Source organism: Garra rufa, chromosome 17 (assembly GCF_049309525.1).
Source record: "Garra rufa chromosome 17, GarRuf1.0, whole genome shotgun sequence".
NCBI classification, from domain to species: Eukaryota; Metazoa; Chordata; class Actinopteri; order Cypriniformes; family Cyprinidae; genus Garra; species Garra rufa.
In genome coordinates this window covers 39,225,671-39,243,548 of record NC_133377.1, presented here as the reverse complement: position 1 = coordinate 39,243,548, position 17,878 = coordinate 39,225,671, and the positions used below count along the sequence as shown (strand labels likewise).

General features: G+C 36.3%; 1 protein-coding gene across 8 annotated transcripts in view; it reads left to right on the top strand.

Annotated features, from left to right (window-relative positions):
• Positions 1-2,491: 2,491 nt before the first annotated feature.
• rxrba (retinoid x receptor, beta a) overlaps positions 2,492-17,878 on the top strand; it is a 28,521-nt gene continuing 13,134 nt past the window's right edge. For 2 of the 8 annotated variants that reach the window (XM_073822339.1, XM_073822335.1), the window contains exons 1-10: positions 2,527-2,660; positions 3,217-3,353; positions 4,697-4,926; positions 5,839-5,865; positions 6,298-6,451; positions 7,543-7,722; positions 10,185-10,208; positions 10,998-11,158; positions 13,361-13,490; positions 17,341-17,473. In XM_073822339.1, coding sequence (XP_073678440.1) covers positions 3,338-3,353; positions 4,697-4,926; positions 5,839-5,865; positions 6,298-6,451; positions 7,543-7,722; positions 10,185-10,208; positions 10,998-11,158; positions 13,361-13,490; positions 17,341-17,473 — 1,055 coding nt within the window. In that variant the 5' untranslated portion in view covers positions 2,527-2,660; positions 3,217-3,337. Of the gene's footprint in view, positions 2,661-3,216; positions 3,354-4,696; positions 4,927-5,838; positions 5,866-6,297; positions 6,452-7,542; positions 7,723-10,184; positions 10,209-10,997; positions 11,159-13,360; positions 13,491-17,340; positions 17,474-17,878 lie in introns of all 8 variants that reach the window. The other 6 variants (XM_073822341.1, XM_073822337.1, XM_073822342.1 and 3 more) reach the window with 4 other exon arrangements.

The window sequence follows — 17,878 nt, the reverse complement described above, 5'->3', positions numbered from 1 at the left end:
AGTTCGGGAGCGCGGATCGCGAATCATTTGATTCAGTTTGGGAGTTGGGGAAGTTGGAGATTTTTTAATGCAGAAAAAGACAAAGGAATATACATATAAACAAATGTGTAGCCAGGTTAAACAACAACAAAGTAGGCTACGTCTTTGAAATCAGTTTACACCAAGAGAAGACCAAGAAATATCCATTGCTTTCGGATGAACCGAATACTGTAAAGTTTTTATAGGCAAAAAAAAAAAAAAAAATCCTGTAAACTTAAAGATATTAAGTGATCGAACAATAAAAAAAGAATCTTTAATACAAAAAGATAAGTCACTCACAAAATAAATTTGGACAAACATTCTGGCCATTTTTTCTGTATGGGTACAAAATATAAACTGATTGACAGCAACTGTTTTTAGCAGGAAATTACCTGAAGGGTTAGTGTTGGTTTCCAGAAAACTACCATTAAAATTGTATTTCAATTAGATGATGAGTGACTTTGGGAGCGTGAAGCACATTTCGTGAATCATTTACACTCCGATTCCTTATCTGAAATGATGGTTGTCTCAGATCGAGACTTCGGAGCACGGATCGCAAATCTTTTTATTCAGATCGCAACTTCTAGAGTTTCGCGATTCATTTGATTTAGATGAACTTGAGTGCGTTTGCAAATCTTTTGAGTCAGAACTAAGAGCACAAATGGGGACTTTCATAGCACACTGAATCTTTTGATGACGGGACTTCAAATAGCGTGTCATGAATCATTTGATCCAGAATCGGAGCACATATAGCAAATTATTTTATTTAGTTCGTGAGCGTGGATCGCGAATCATTTGATTCAGTTTTGAACTTCGGAGCTGGTTCGTGAATAATTTTTCGAATGAAGGATTCACGATCCGAGCACGGATCATTATTCAGATCATTTGATTAAAATCAGAACTTTGGTGCAGGTTCCCGAATCTTTTAATTCAGACCGGAACACTGGAGTGTTTTTTACTATAGTAAAATTAGTAATCACGCTTTTTGTATAACTACAATATTACTAAAAATACCATGTTTAAATTATGTTTATAGCAAAACCATGGTTAATTTGTGGTTACATGGTTCAACTATGTGGGGTTTTGGGTTTGGGTTCAAGGAGCCAGGTTAACAATATACAAAACAAAAAATGTAATAAAAATGTGACAGATACAGAACTTTAAATAGCTCCCATGTATTTGTCTATATCAGCTTTGAATAAAAAAAAAAGAGTTTTAGAGCCAGATTTTTGTTTATGTATGTGAAATTTAATTAAGTTATTTTTGATCTGCCATGATGTCCCCACTGCCGAAATCAAACTTGCTTTTAATGTATATTATACATCTGTTGCTGCCAGAATAACGGTCTATTTTAAATGCTGTGTGCTTTATTTTTATTTTTCTTCTTCTTCTTTTGTTCTTAAGTTGACATCATTGCAAACTTTGCATGTGCATTGCTTTATATTTGCCATTTTGTTTTATTAGTATATTTTTATTTAACTATTTATCTTTTTTATTTGAACGACATTATTTGATAAGTGGCCTTTGTTTGAAGTCCTTGAAAATCCAAAAAGTAGTGCTTAAAAAAATCCTTTAAAAAAGTTCTGGAATTGCATACAGCATCTGTACGATGTAATGTATTCATATTTACTGCGGAGAAAAAATTAGTTGGAGACATTGGTGGGTTACATGCGTGCAGGGAAGAAATTATTGTTATCGTATTGACTTCCTGGGAAACAAAAAAGAGATGCTTTTTAGCTGCTATAAAGTCCTCTTGCCTGTGGATGGCAGCTGCGTTCACAGAAAAGCCCAGGCCTTATTTATCTCGACCTTATTTATCTTGATAAATCGAAATGAGTATTCATGTTCATAAATAAAATTAGATGGGTCAGCGGTGTATATTTAGATTTTTGTAATGCAATCCAGTAGTTTTGATATACAGTATGTACAATAAATAATTGGGGGTCTTAGATTTTTTAAATAAAAGATAAATGTTTTTTATATAAAAGATAAATTTTCTTAAAAGAACTCTCTTTTGCTCACCAAGGGACATTTATTTAATCAAAAATACAGTCAGAATACTAATATTCTAAACTGTATACACACACACACACATACACACACACACACACACACACACACACACACACACACACACACACACACACACACACACATTACTGTCACCTTTAACCAATCAAACGCATCCTATTTGCATTATAATTTCCCATATATATGTAATAAACATATATATTGGATTCAAAATGTGCTCTCATGAAATAAATGAAACAAAAACATTTAACATTTCGATTGGTATGTCATTATGTAAACATGTTTATGTGACATACATTTGTAGAATAATCCAGAAGCAGTTATGTAATGGTCCGTGTACTTCCAATAAAGAAACTTTTTTTTTTTTTGGAGTTAGACATCTTGGCTCAAACGATGCTCTTTACACGAGCCAAAATGGCGTCGGTTTCGATGCTCGGACGTAAACAGCTTCAGTTTCCTCCTCAGAAAGGAAGATCAGGGTAACTGTGAGAATCACACCGAGGAGATGGGAACGGAGAGTCGTGGCCCTAATTAAACCATTTTTAAATAGGAATCTTAATCGCGTCTACGTACATCGGGTAAATGCTGCCGTTGTTTATATTTATCGACAGGTAAATGTTGCTATAACCTTGTTACAATAACACTACGCTCGGTTTTCCGCTGTTTGTTCGCGAGCAGTAAATTGTGCCTGCAGAGTTATTAGCGTGCTAGCTAACATGCTAGTTGAGTCGATTAGCCGTACACAAACATATACGCAGTTGTTTTTACACAAAGTACCTGTAAGTTAAATCACTGTCGTTCACTTAAAAGACGTTTTGATACATTTGAAACAGTTGTGTAAAAGGAAATGCGGCTCGTTTAGCTGGTAATCCAAAGCTATCCAGTGAGCTAACCAGCTAGCGGATACTGGAAATTACGTTTTGCATGCTTGCACGTGATTAATCCTGTTTTATCGAACTAATACCATTTAGAATAAATTGAATCTATTGTATATATTTGAAGTGTGGGCAAAAAGCCACGCAGCTGCCCGTAAAAATACATTTCCCTGTTATGTTTACATTGATGTGCGTTATAACTCTCTTTGAGACATAGTGACGATTTATATTTCGCTATATTGTATCTTAAGTGTTCTTAAGTGTCATTCATTCAGTGTTTTATAATCTGCAGGGATAATTTCGGTTGGTAAAAGATCCAGGGGCCCGGACCTCAGTCCGCGGTCTTGAGTTGAACAGCCATCCGACATCAGAGCGAGTGAGTCGGTGTGAACAGCAGAGCCTTGCTGCGCATCATGGGCGACAGCAGAGGTGAGACTGTTTTGTTTTTGTATCCACATTTGTGAGGGGAAATTCAGATTTAGAGCCGTAAACTTGAATTTTAATTGCACTGCTTTAGTTTTAGTGTTTATGAAATGTTTGACACCTTGTTTTTATATGTTAGTAGACCATTAAGATTTAACAGTTAATATTCCTGCAATTGCTAGACTGCTGTTTACCTGTTTTTCATGATTATTGTGTTATTATAGGTTTAAATAGCGTAGTTTCAGGATTAGTTTCTTGCTCCTTGTTTGTATGAGAAGTTCTTTTCCAGAACAAAAATTTACAGATAATGTACTCACCCTCTTGTCATCCAAGATGTTCATGTCTTTCTTCAGTTGTAAAGAAATTGTTTCTTGAGGACAACATTTCAGGAATGTTTTCTATATAGTGGACTTCAATGGTGCCGGTGAGTTTGAACTTCCAAAATGCAGTTTAAATGCAGCTTCAAAGGGCTCTAAACGATCCCAGCCGGAGAAGAAGGGTCTTATCTAGTTAAACGATTGGTTGTTTTCTAAAAAAAAATTACAATTTATATACATTATAAATCAACCTCAAATGCTCACCTTGTCTAGCTCTGCGATTTGCATGCATACTCTGTGTACTCGGTGTTCAATGCAGTTAGGGTATGTTGAAAAACTCTCATCTCAGTTTCTTTTCCACCTTCAAAATTTTCCTAGATCACTGTTTTACCTTTTTATATATATATATATATATATACATACATACATACATACATACATATACACATATATATATATATATATATATATATATATATACATATACATATATAGGGCATTTGACCTTGTTTGCACATTGACCTTGTAAACACTGGGTTGGTACCTCTGCAGCGATGTGGGCCGATTTTAAAGTTAGAGGAGAAAATGAGATGAGCTTTTCGACATACCTTAACTGTATTGAACCACAGTACGCATGCGCATCGCAAAGCTCGACAAGATGAGCTTTTGAGGTAAAAATTATTTTTATATTTTTTTTTGATTGTTTCGCTAGATAAAACCCTTCTTCCTTGGCTTGGATCATTTCATCATCCATTTTTTTGAAAATTCCAACTCGCTGGCACCTTAGAACTCTGCTATATGAAGAAAATTCCTGAAATGTTTTCCTCAAGAAACATAATTTCTTTACGATCAAAGAAAGAAAGACATGAACATCTTGGATGACAAGGGGGTGAGTAAATTATCTGTAGATTTTTGTTCTGGAAGTTAAGCTCTCCTTTAAATACCTATACAAAAGCCAGACTTTTCAGATCTTTTCAAATGATTATCCACTCTGAATGAGCCTATCTTTTTTTTTTTCCTCTCTCCTCCCAGATTCTCGCAGTCCAGACAGCTCATCCGTTTCTTCACCACCATCAGGTCAGCGTTCACCCCCGTTGGCCCCTTCAGCCGCCGCCATGACTTCTCTGCCACCCATCACTTCGGCTGTGAACAGTCCCATCAGCAGCATGGGCTCACCTTTCTCAGTCATCAGCTCCTCTCTGGGTTCTCCTTGCCTTCCTGGAACTCCCTCAGTAGGCTACGGCCCCATCAGCAGCCCACAGGTGAGCACTTGCATGGTAACATTTCTGACTTTACACCAGACTACCCATATTTCACTTACAGACCTGTGTTTGGCTACTAGACCGTCAGGAGTTTTTTTTTATTTTTTTTTATCTTGAGTACATGAAATTTAAATTAAGTAATGTAGATTTAGGTCAAAAAGCTGCGCAGTAGTTAAATTTGGAGTTGTATTATCATCAACACTGTGATGTACACACAATTGAAATATAGATTTTTCCTCTTTTTTTTCTCCAAATAAATCATTTGAACTTTCTATTAATCAGAGTCCTGAAAACTCTCATGGTTTGCACAAAAACAGTTTTCTCCATTTATAAGAATTTTTTTTTTTTTTTTTTTTTTTTGAGCAGCAAATCATCGTAGTAGAATAAAGACTAGAGCAATGATGCTGAAAATTCAGCTTTGCATCACAGGAATAAATTGCATTTTAAAATATATTTGAAAACAAAGCAGTTATTTTAAATTGTAATAATATTTTGCATTTTCTTTTTACTGTATTTATAATTAAATACAGCTTTGTTGAGCAGATAAGACTTTCAAAAATATTAAAACATCATTTCAAGGTAGTGTACAGTGACTAGCAATAAGCAGTTGGACCTGAAAATGTAAAGTTTTGCTTGAGGGAATTTTTTAAATCACTGTTTATTCACAGAGATAATTTGAGTGTTTCCCTCTTAAACTGTTAATGTTTAACAGACCATGTGGTATTTTGCCCTTAATTTCCAAAGTCTCTCATGTAGGTTTGGGTCAATCTAAACTTTTCGCAGACTAAATTTTACTTTTATCAAAACAAAACAGCATGGTGGATTTGGTCATTTTTTGCCACCACCTCCCTTGCGCCATTATCTGCTTTTTTTTTTGGCGCCTCTCCTCATCACTCCATTTCTGCTTCACAGATGAACATGTTTTCCAGAAACTCAGAGGTGAGACCTTGTACCCTCTCTCACTTTTTGACTCTCTCCTCGTTTTCTAGTAGTTTGTCTTTTTCCCTGTGCTGTTGCTCATAAATGTTGAAATGTAGTTTTGTTTGGATGATTAAATAGTGTCTGTTGAAGGCTTGTGTTCAGTAAAATCTGAATGATTCAGATTCTTAATGATTGATCATCTACCTGTGATGAAATGGTGTTTGAAAAATTTGGGGAGAAATTATTTATTATCTGGTTCTGAACTTCTGATTATAATCAGTTAAGGGTTAAGAGCTAATCAGGCATGTTACTACTGACCATAAGAAATTAACATGTATTTTTCAGTTATCCTGTGATTTCATTTTTAATTATCACTAACAAAAATGAGTGTTCATTTTATTCAAAAATGTTTCTTCTTTTTTTCTATCACTTAATCTTTTTCTCTATTAGATCAACTCCACCGTTTCTATGTCCGGTCTGCACGCCGTCAGCAGCTCTGATGATGTCAAACCGCCCTTCGGTTTAAAGCCGCTGTCCAGCCACAGCCCAGGCCCCATGGTCTCTCAGAAACGCTTGTGTGCCATCTGTGGAGATCGCTCCTCTGGTACGTCACCGATGAATACTAACCCTAACCGGTCTGAAGGAAACACTAAAATGTCTTGTTCCTTGTTTAAAGCTATTAGTTAAATGTTATAGAAAAGTAAAAAGTGAATTAAAAAAATGGCACAGTGTGGTCATTTTGAGGTGTATATATAATGAAAAGCTTAAATTTTAAGCTTTATATCATAAAAAATCTGATTAATGTAATACAATTTATATATATACAGTTGAAGTCAAAAGTTTGCATACACCTTGCAGAATCAGCAAAATGTTAATTATTTTATCAAAATAAGAGAGATCATACAAAATGCATATTTTAATGTAAAAAGATATTTCAAATAAAATGTTTGCATATAGTGCATAAGAGAAAATAATAGTTGAATTTATAAAAATTGACCTTGTTCAAAAGTTTACATACATTTGATTCTTAATACTGTGTTGTTACCTGAATGATACACAGCTTTGTCCTGAATGGCTAAACTGCCTGCTGTTCTTCAGAAAAATCCTTTAGGTCCCACAATTTTTTGGGTTTTTCAGAGTTTTTTTGTGTATTTGAACACTTTCCAACAATGACTGTGATTTTGAGATCCATCTTTTCTCACCGAGGACAACTGAGGGACTCATATGCAACTATTACAGAAGCTTCAAACATTCACGGATGCTTCAGAAGGAAACACCATGCATTAAGAGCCAGGGAGTGAAAACTTTTGAATGAAATGATGTGTACATTTTTCTTATTTTGCCTAAATATAATTTTTTTTATTTAGTACTGCCCTTCAGACACTACAGAATTTTCTTACATGTTTCCCAGAAGACAAAATAAGTGAAATTAACCCTGATCTTCAAATTTAATGCATCATGTTTCCTTCTGGAGCATCACGTGAGCGTTTGAACCGTCTTTAATAGTTGCATATGAGTTCCTCAGTTGTCCTCAGTGTGAATAGATGGATCCCAAAATCATACAATCGTTGTTGGAAAGGATTCAAATGCACAAAAATGCTGAAAAACCAAAGACTTTGTGGAACCTGAAGGATTTCTCTGATGAACAGCAGGATCGTCCACCTGCATAATTCACCATATGTTTCTTGTCTCCAGGCAAGCACTATGGCGTGTACAGCTGTGAGGGCTGCAAGGGCTTTTTCAAGCGCACTGTGAGGAAGGACCTGAGCTACACATGCAGAGACAATAAGGACTGTCTGGTGGACAAACGCCAGAGGAACCGCTGCCAGTACTGCCGCTACCAGAAGTGCCTGGCCATGGGGATGAAGAGAGAGGGTAAGAACAAGAACACGCTGTCCCATCTAACACATACACATACCCCAGATGAGAAACTCCTTACACTAGAGGTGAGGAGTAGTGATTGAACGATAATGGGATTTTCAGTGTCTGATGCCAGTGTTTCCTCCCCTCATAAACAGATATGCATTTAATACTCATGTGTTTATGAATCTAACTATATTGGTCACAGTGTGTATTTTTACTTACGTGAAGTTAATGCAATAAGATTTGATTTGATCTGTGGTGCTATGCATTTAGAGGAGACAAACTGATGCTGATATCTAGAAAGCAGAGTGGGTGATAGATGATAAAGCATAAAAGGAGTAGTTCACCCAAAAAAATTAAGATTTCCTGAATATTTACTTACCCCCAATAAGGCAACTTTAAAATAATCCACACTACCCCAGCTGATAAAAAAAGTACTTTTAACTACAAATGCTCATCTTGCCATATTGTCTATGTTGAGCACTGTTCAGTTGTATGGGATGGACAAAAATCCTGTTGTGTTTTCCTTTACAACCTTAATCTTTTTACTTGCAGAAAATGAATGGGGATGATAGGGCCCTGTGAAATCATTTTTATTTTTTCTCAAATTCAGCTTATCCCATTTCCTTTTTTTTCTAGACTGTTTTAATGGTTAAATGAAAAAATATTAACCTAAGCAAAAGTCTAATTAATTGGAATCATGTAACATGCACAATTTAACAGCAAAGTTTAACAAAAAATTATATTAAGGCCCAATGAAATACTGTCCATCAATTTTTTTGCCTTCCGTTTTAATGGAATTGAAATGTAATAATCAAAAGCATTTCTAATTAATTGATGTTATATAAAAAAAAAAAGTTATTTTATTTTATTATAATTTTTTTTAGTAGATTCTGGGTATTTATATTTTATTTTATTTCTGGTAAATATTCCTTAATGTTTTAATAATAATTTTAATAATGTAACTACTAGTACTATCATCACATTAAGCAGCGTATTTCCACCACAGTTTCTTCAAGCTAAACTGAACTTTTATTTTGATGGGTTACTTCTGTTCTAGAGATTATATCTGTGTCTATGTACTCGTATTGAGGCCACTGAGGCTGAAAACAATGCAAAAGCAAAATGCCCGAATAGGTGCATGAAGAGGTATTTGAAAAGTGCTTGATTTATTAAAAGACAATGTATCTATGAAATAAAAATACATTTGTCAATAAGCAAATACCTTTTCACGCAAAATGAAATGCATGCAATTCAAGAAACATCAAACCTTTTTCACTTATTTCGGTATCAGAAAACAGTCGAGCTAAACAAGTAGTAGTAGTAGTATTACAGGCAGTGTCGTGTAAACAAAAAAAAAAAGAGAAACAGATGAACAAAATCAATTCAATCATTTATTCTTGGACCACTTCTATTCATTCTAATTTGTGACTTTGGTCATTCATTTCAATTGATACACTAGCAAAAAACTAAATTAAAAGAGCCATTTATTTTCAACTGCGATATCACTTATAACGATTTTAAAAGGAACGTAGTGTGGGTGAAACTGAACTTTTCAAAACTCTGAGTCAGGTAAACCATTGCGTAGCAAAATTATTAACTGCTTCTAAGCTCCAATTAGATCATGTATCACAAATCATTTGATTTAGATCAGAACCGGTTTGTAAATCATTTTGCGTATTGAATGATTCAAATCATTTGAGATGCGCGATTTGAAGTCCCAAACGAAATTAAATTATTCGCAATAAGTAAAGTTCCTATCTGAATCAAATGATTCACGCTCCGAGTCCTGGTCTGAAATTATGGTTCACGAATCATCATTCAGATCGGGACTTAAGAGCGTGGATTGCAAATCATTTGAGATGCACAGAACATGCAGGATTCATATTTAAATAGCCTTATTCACAGATACTAGTCCATATCGTGTTTTGATTTAACTGTACTGACCTACTTTTGATTTAATTTTCCCAAATATGGCAAATTCCATGACATTCCATGTTAAACTGTAAATTCCATTTTTATGACTGGATTCTGCGATTCCGTCCACGTTTTCCACATCGTAGAAAAATCATAGGGCCCTAGGATGAGTAAATAATTAAGTACGTTTTATTTTGGGGTGAACTACTCTTTTTAATATTTGCATTAAACCAGATGTTTTTATTTATTTTATTAGTATTATTTTACAATGAATATATCAGTCTGTCACTAAACAGAGCCAAACAAGTACTTTCTAGAAATATGGCAGACGAACAGACAGCAATGACAAGTGTAGGTGTAGCAGAGACATGTAGATATTATAAGGTTGTTGAACGTGAATGTAAAGAGGGCATTGTAGGCGAGTCATAGACATCAAAGCACAAACCACAGAGGAGAGCAGAGGGGGAGGGTGGGCTGTTGTCACCACTAACACCTGTCCCCCTCTCTCCCTCTTTTGTTTCCTCTCGTTCTCTCTCTTCCTCCCTCTCCTTCTGTAGTGGTCCAAGATGAACGACAACGATGTAAGGAGAAAGCAGGGAGGGAGGGGAGGGGTGGTTGTGTGTATGTGTGAGAGAGAATGTGGGAATGGTGAAAGGATTGCTCTGTAGGATTCTAGTCACATCTATTAAAGGGGCCATTTCATGTTTATATTTTTTTCCTTGAGATCCACTTTTGCATTTTATTTTTTTAGGAATGTTTCTTGCCATTTAATATGATTCTTTGAATTTTGTTAAAAGTAAACTATGACGTTGAGAAGATATACTACACCACCAGAAACAACACAACATTTTACTTGTATTATTCGTTTTTCTGGTGTTTAAAAGTAATAGTATCCTTCCAACTTTCTCTTTACTTCACAATGTTGTTGTGTAAATATGGCCAATCATGCATCTGATGTGACATAGTTCACAAAACAGTTATCTGAGATCAAGGAAGATGTGATTCTGCATGAGATGATCCCTTTAAATGACATGATGCAGCAAAAAAAAATAGTAGTCATGTGAGAATGTTGTTTTGAGTATGTGTAAAAAGAGACCTTTGTAGCTTTTACTGGGTCATTTGAAGAAGGAATGTCGCTGGAGGACTGGGTGACAGGGTGTGAATGAATGTGTTGAAAACTAACCAGGAACTACATGTATCTGTACATCTGTGTCTCTCTACACCTGTTTTCATCTCTACCACTTTCCCTGTTCGCTGTCCATGTCCCTTTCCCATCATGTTGATCTGTCCTCTGTCCTCCGCCCTATCCTTCATCTCTATTTCCCTCTTCCGTCTTGTTCCTCTTCCTCATTTCCCTGTGTGCGATGCAGCCGTTCAGGAGGAGCGTCAGAGGAACAAGGAGCGGGATGGTGAGGTGGAGTCCACCAGCGCCGCCAACGAAGAGATGCCCGTGGAGAAGATCCTGGAAGCAGAGATGGCCGTGGAGCAGAAGACCGAGCTGCATGCCGATGGCAGCTCAGGGGGAAGCTCTGTAAGTAACGGATAAGCGTGGTAAAGAGGATTTCTGATCTTTAGAGTTTGGATTATTTGTTACGTGATGAAGAGCTCCAAGGTGATTGGGCTCTAATTGTAGCAGACCAATGACAGCAAGCTGGTGAAATGATTAAGGCCAGGAAGTTAGATATTTGAGCTCTTTAAGTACAGCTGTCTGAGACTGTACTCATTTTTAATACGGATGTAACAGTATCAAAATCTCTGGTCCATGGTGCGTTATTTATTGCGACATAAAAAAAATCTAAATTAAGACTTGGGAGGGAAATGAACATTTTGTGCATGTTAAAGAAGTTAAATCTTTCTATTTAATGTACTTTGAGAGTTCAAAATTAAGAGCTCCAACCAATGTTCTTAACTAAGAAAACTTAAGTCAGAAAAAAAAGTCTTGTACCTGAACTTTAAAGGGGACTCAACCCTCTTTTTATTTGTGGTATACTGTTTCAGTCTAAATTACATTCACACTGGTGTTTTCGGAAGCCAAACCAATTAGAATATAATAATAGTAATAGCAAAAAAAAAAGTGAATTAATATTTTGTAGGTATATTATTTTTGCTCAGTAAGAAAATTGCAATACTACTATCCTAATTTATATGAGAGCTTATATTTTGATGAAAAACTCCAGCTTTAGTGAAAAACAGGTTTACAAAAATGCATCTCACTACAAATCAGTGAAATGCTGTGATCACCTGCCACGAAAATAAAACGCAGCTGGTGGCTGTTGCGTTCCCAAACGTGCACTAACTCACAGCGGATGAAATAAATTAGTTCACTGCATTCACTCTGAACTTAGCCTTTCGGAGGTGCGAAAAACACCGGATCACAAGCAGATTGCCTGAAACGTAGTGCAAACTTTGCTTTAAAATGCGCAGCAAAAACAGACTTGTAGGGATTGAGCAATATTGTGCTTTCAGTTTTAGTTCGTTTGACATACTGTGCCAAAGCATAATGGCCCAAAACACAAATTTAAAGACTAGGGCTGGGTATTGTGACCAATTCGGCGATTCGATTCGATTCTTATTTTTATGGTTTCGATTCGATTTCGATTCGATATCGATTAGCTATCAATATTTCATTTAAAATGTTAGTTTTGCAGACATGGGATCCATGTTTTGATATAAATTCTGGTAACTGAAACTCTCCTACTTAAGTTTATTACTGAAATACACATCTACATTAATAATAGGGTGCACACAGTTGTTTATTTTAAACAACTTTTATTTTAAATGAACACCGTAACAAGAAGTCATAAAAATGTGCATCCATTGTACACCATGTAAACAAACTGCGAAATGCACATCACTGTAAAAAAAATAAAAAGACAATGTAAATGTGCAACAGTGAAATCTATTAAGAACTTCAAACATGTTTAAGAAATAAAACATTTTTCTAAATTCAAAACGTTCAAAACAGGCCAATCATAAAGCCCTTGTCTGCGTATACAAAACATTCTAACTGTCCATAAAACTAACAGTTCTTAACTACAGCCTAATCATTTTTGATCACCAGATTTTTCTGCAGAAAAAGCAGCTGATGGTGACACCTTCAGGACGAGAGGTGAATATTCATATCCTCTTACGTGAAGCACGTGCATTAAGAATCGATTCAGGGATTTCCTGAATCGATATCGTTGCGTTAAACTGAAGATCGATTAAAATCGGAGAATCGATATTTTTTACTCAGCCCTATTAAAGACCTTTTACGTTAGAATAAGAAGTTTAAATAAATTTTAATAACTACACTTTTTGTCCAGAAGACTTTGACTATGATGATATTGAGATTGTTTTGCTACTGTGATACCATGATATTGATATTGTTACATCCCTAATTTTAAACCAAACTTTTATATTGATGGTTTGTTGTGAAGATCTTTGAGTTACGTTGTGTTTTTGACACTAGCTTTTACCAAATAATATGGTTAAATGCTGGTGAAGTAACTGATGAAGTTTGTCCTCATATATTGAGATGGCAGATGCTGAAAACCGTAAGCATCACGTGTAATTGTGTTTGTGTATCAGAGGAGACCGTGCCGTTCATTCACACAGAGACACGCAGAACACGTAGACATGTGTATATATATTTTAGCAGAGTCTTAATATGATGTTTTTCACCCAACCCAAAGTTTTAAACTAAACACTTCTGTTGCTAAATAACTGTTCTGTTGCTTTTTTCTCTCCTCAGCCAAATGATCCAGTCACGAATATCTGCCAGGCAGCTGATAAACAGCTGTTCACATTGGTGGAGTGGGCAAAACGGATCCCTCACTTCAGTGAGCTGTCTCTGGATGACCAGGTCATCCTGCTGCGTGCTGGTAAACCTCTTTGCCTCTGTCTTTCAGGCTCTGAATAACATCTTTGCGGGTTTTTAAAGGGAACCCCGGGTGTTAAGACTTGTATTTCTTAATATAACATAAATTATGTCTCTTACTAATATATGTAGTAGACAACCCATGAAAGATTTACGCTACTTAAAAAAAAAATTCCTATTGTTTAATACATATTTTGGACTATGTGGGGGTGCCATTATTTCGATAATGTCAAATGGTTGACTCTGTGAGCTGCTGCTGCTACCTGTCGCTATTTTTACTGCAGTACAACTCTGAAAATAAAATACTAATATGATGAACCACAGCTACTGAAAGAGCTTACTGTTTGCGATAAATATAAGCATTATCTTAAACTAAATGCCATCCCATCTGTTGTTTGCCCACAAGGGGTCTAAACACCCCTGTAAATCGAGTGAAATCCACTCTTAGAAACTCATGACAAGCGTTGGCATGTTTACATCCTGCCAGGATGCAGGGCTTAAAGTATTCCGGCACCGCGCCGGCAGGGCTCTAGAGTGCGCCCAATTTGGTCGCATGTGCGACCTAATTTCTCAATGGTGCGACTAAAAAAAATCAAAGGTTGCACCGGTGCGACCAGCCGTTCGAGGGGGAAAAAAACGAAACTCCTTCACTCTTAAAGTCTCCCTGTTGCTCAACAACAGACACACATTAGACCCATATCGTGGTCTAAACCAATCAGAGATAAAGGACGGATCCCGCCCCCCCTCTGATTGTCCGTGGTCCAGATATTCCTGTACGTGTGTGTACGTTTGAAAATGCATGTGATGCAGTCAGGATGTCTCTACATTGGCAAGCGTTTACAATGCCTCCTCCGCAAAAACACGGACTGGATCGCGGACTCCATTCATAAAAACCGAATTTACTATGGCGCGGAATGCCACGTAATACGTTGATTTCTGGATTGCTAAATCAAAAGTTGGTCTGTCACTTAATTCAAATCGCGATATGGACTAGTGTCTATGAAAACTGAAAGGCAAAAAGACTGTTTAAAATGAATCCTGCATGTTCCGTTTGCCTCTATGTATTAATGGTGGAGACGTGTATTTTTTTTTTTTAACTACACGCGTATAGGCTACTGAAGCACGCGTGATGCTCCCGCTAATTTTTGGCATTTGCATCTCACATGAACAGATAAACTCAATCTCCAAACCTACTGTGTCACTTTTACCGTTTCATTTGAGAAAGCATCATATCATACTGTATACACACAGAAACTTCACGGCAACCTGTCAAAATAAAAGTACGGTTTAACATGAAACAGAACATTAGTCCTGTATTACTTTTGTACAGTATAATGTAGGTGTTTATATATTCCTATTTATAAATCATATATATGTTTGCCAAAAATTAAAAAGGTTTATTTTTCATTTGATTAAAAATAAATACATGTTTATGCTTTCATTTGATTATGAGAAAAATTAAAACAAGAATTTCGAAAAATAAAAATAAAATAAAAAAACAATTTTAGAGCCCTATTGTTCAAAATGTTAAAATAGAGAGTTTTGGACTTATTTTTTCACTGAAATGTTTTCGTTATTACACAAAGTAGGGTAAAGTACTGGGAATAAAAATATGCTTCAAATAAAGAACTTTATATTGACCAGATTGTTAGTTAATCATTTACAAGTCAATATTGCCTATATGGACAGGGATTAAAAAATAAATAAAATAAAAAGTTTAAAAAAAAGTGAACTTGTAAAACTGCGGTGTTGAATGTGATGCGGTTGAAAATTTGGGTGCACCTAACTTTTGTGCTGGTGCACCTAAGAAAAAAAGTTAGGCGCACCAGTGCAACCAGTGCAAAAAGTTAGTCTAGAGCCCTGCGCGCCGGATCTCTGGCGTGCGGCCGTGAGGGGAAAAAATATATATGTGACCCTGGACCACAAAACCAGTCTTAAGTCGCTGGGGTATGTTTGTAGCAATAGCCAAAAATACATGGTATGGGTCAAAATTATAGATTTTTCTTTTATGCCAAAAATCATTAGGAAATTAAGTAAAGATCATGTTCCATGAAGATTATTTGTAAAATTCCTACTATAAATATATCAAAATGTAATTTTTGATTAGTAATATGCATTAAGAACTTAATTTTAAGAACTTTAAAGGTGATTTTCTCAGCATTTTGATTTTTTTTGCACCCTCAGATTCCAGATTTTCAAATAGTTGTATCTCGGCCAAATATGGCCCTATCCTAACAAACCATACATCAATAGAAAGCTTATTTATTGAGCTTTCATATGATGTATATATCTTTTGTAAAATTTGACCTTATGACTGGTTTTGTGGTCCAGGGTCACATATATATATTTTAGAGCCTGCGCATGCGGTTTAATATTTTCGAGCCAATTTATTTCACCTACCAATCATATGAGAGGAACGCAGCTTTAACTAACGTTACAAGCCTATCAGAAGCAGAGAAGGGCGGGTCCTTGCAACACAGTATGACTGACACCCATACGTCAATGTCACGTTAGCGTTGTCTGAGAAAAAAAAAATGAAGCGCAAGTTTATGAAGCCTGGGGATGATGTCCTAGCAATAGTTAAAGGACTCAAAAATAAATGGCGCTGGGCGTGGATTGAAGAAAGTAGAGATGGCGAGCCTTTTGGCAGTTGGTGCAAGAAACTGAGAGAGCCCAGGGCTTGTTTCTGCACGATTTGCTCGAGGAAGCTACTGTATGCCAGCAGCGGTAAGAAAGTGCTTGCTCGTCATGATTTAGGCTGTATCTGAAATCGCCCCCTATACCCTATTCACTATTCCCTACATTAGTCCACTCATTCAGTTCACTTGAAGGAGTGAATGAAAACGAGTGAGTGAATTCGGACACTAAGTGCACCGGAAGGACTGCCGCTTTTGCATAGTGTGTTTACTGTTTAATAATAATTTCAAATGGGCAGCTCCAGTAGTAAGATTAAATGATTTATCTTGAACTCTGTCACAAAAGTTATGTATAAACCCTAGTTAAACAATTTAAGAATCAATTAACAACGAACTTGTACGCTGTTTTACGCAGTGGACGAGTGCTTTGTAAAATGAACGTATGGATGATTCAGCTGTGGGCGCCATCGTCTGGTGAGACGCGGATCGCAAATTCAATCGGCGCGCGACTCTCACAGTGCATTGTGGGTTATCTCTAGCTGTTGAGATTTGTTGTACACTCGTTTTTGCGGTGCGTTGTGGGATTGAATGAGTGCGCTCGAGAACGTAATCCCCCCACCCCCCCGCCAAAAAAAAGTTCAGGCTCAGGATTTTTATTTACTTTAACCCCTGAGGATGGCATCTAGCGTTTCTTGTATCTGCCATTGCAAGTTCTTTCAGTGGCTGTGGTCTACTAAAGCCTCAAAGGCATCAGGGCTAAAGTGGAGAGAACAAAGACGCTGGTCTTTAGGAAGTTTTATTTGTCTGCAGGCATCTACCTATTGTTTTCTCCTCTTAACTCTAGGAAAAGCAGTAACAACTTACATTGCTTCTCTAGTTGCTCTTCGAATAAAAATTACAACCAAAAATCACACAATGTGTCGTCATACTTGTGTATTCAAAGTTGTATTGCGATAAAAATAGCAACAGGTAGCGCCAGAATAATGGTGCCCCCCATACTCAAATATTTATGAAATGTTGTGAATTTTTTAAAATTATGTAAATCTTTCATGGGTTTTCTATGACATTTCTTAGTGAGACACATCATTTACTTCATATTAAGTCATACAAGTCTTCATAGAAGGGTTCCAATTAAAACAATTTATATGAAGCTGTAAACCAGATGTTTAGTGATGGTTCCCTTATCAAACACTGATACCTTTTTCATCTGTACATCAGGCTGGAATGAGCTACTGATCGCGTCATTTTCTCATCGCTCCATCACGGTGAAGGATGGCATTCTGCTGGCCACCGGCCTCCACGTGCACAGGAATAGCGCTCACAGCGCTGGGGTGGGAGCCATCTTTGACAGGTAATAGTCATGTCACATGACTGCAAAGTACAGACAGGACAGCCTTGTATTGATCTTCTAAAGTTCTTCACTTTATTAGATTTGCTTGATACAGGTTTCAAAAAGCCATTTAAACATTTGGGGTCCGTAAGATTTTTTTTTTTAAAGAAGTCTCTTTTGCAACCACAGCAGCATTTGTTTGATCCAAGGTTATTTTAGCATTGTTGAGATGCTGTTTATTCACTTTTTTTGTCCCATAAGACAAAGGTGCGGCCATTTGTAAATTTTAAGGGATAGTTAACAAAAATAATGAAAATTTGATGTTTATCTGCTTAGCTCCAAGGCATCTAAGATGTAGGTGACTTTGTTTTTTCAGTAGAACACAAATGAAGATTTTTAACTCAAACCATTGCAGTCTGTTAGATA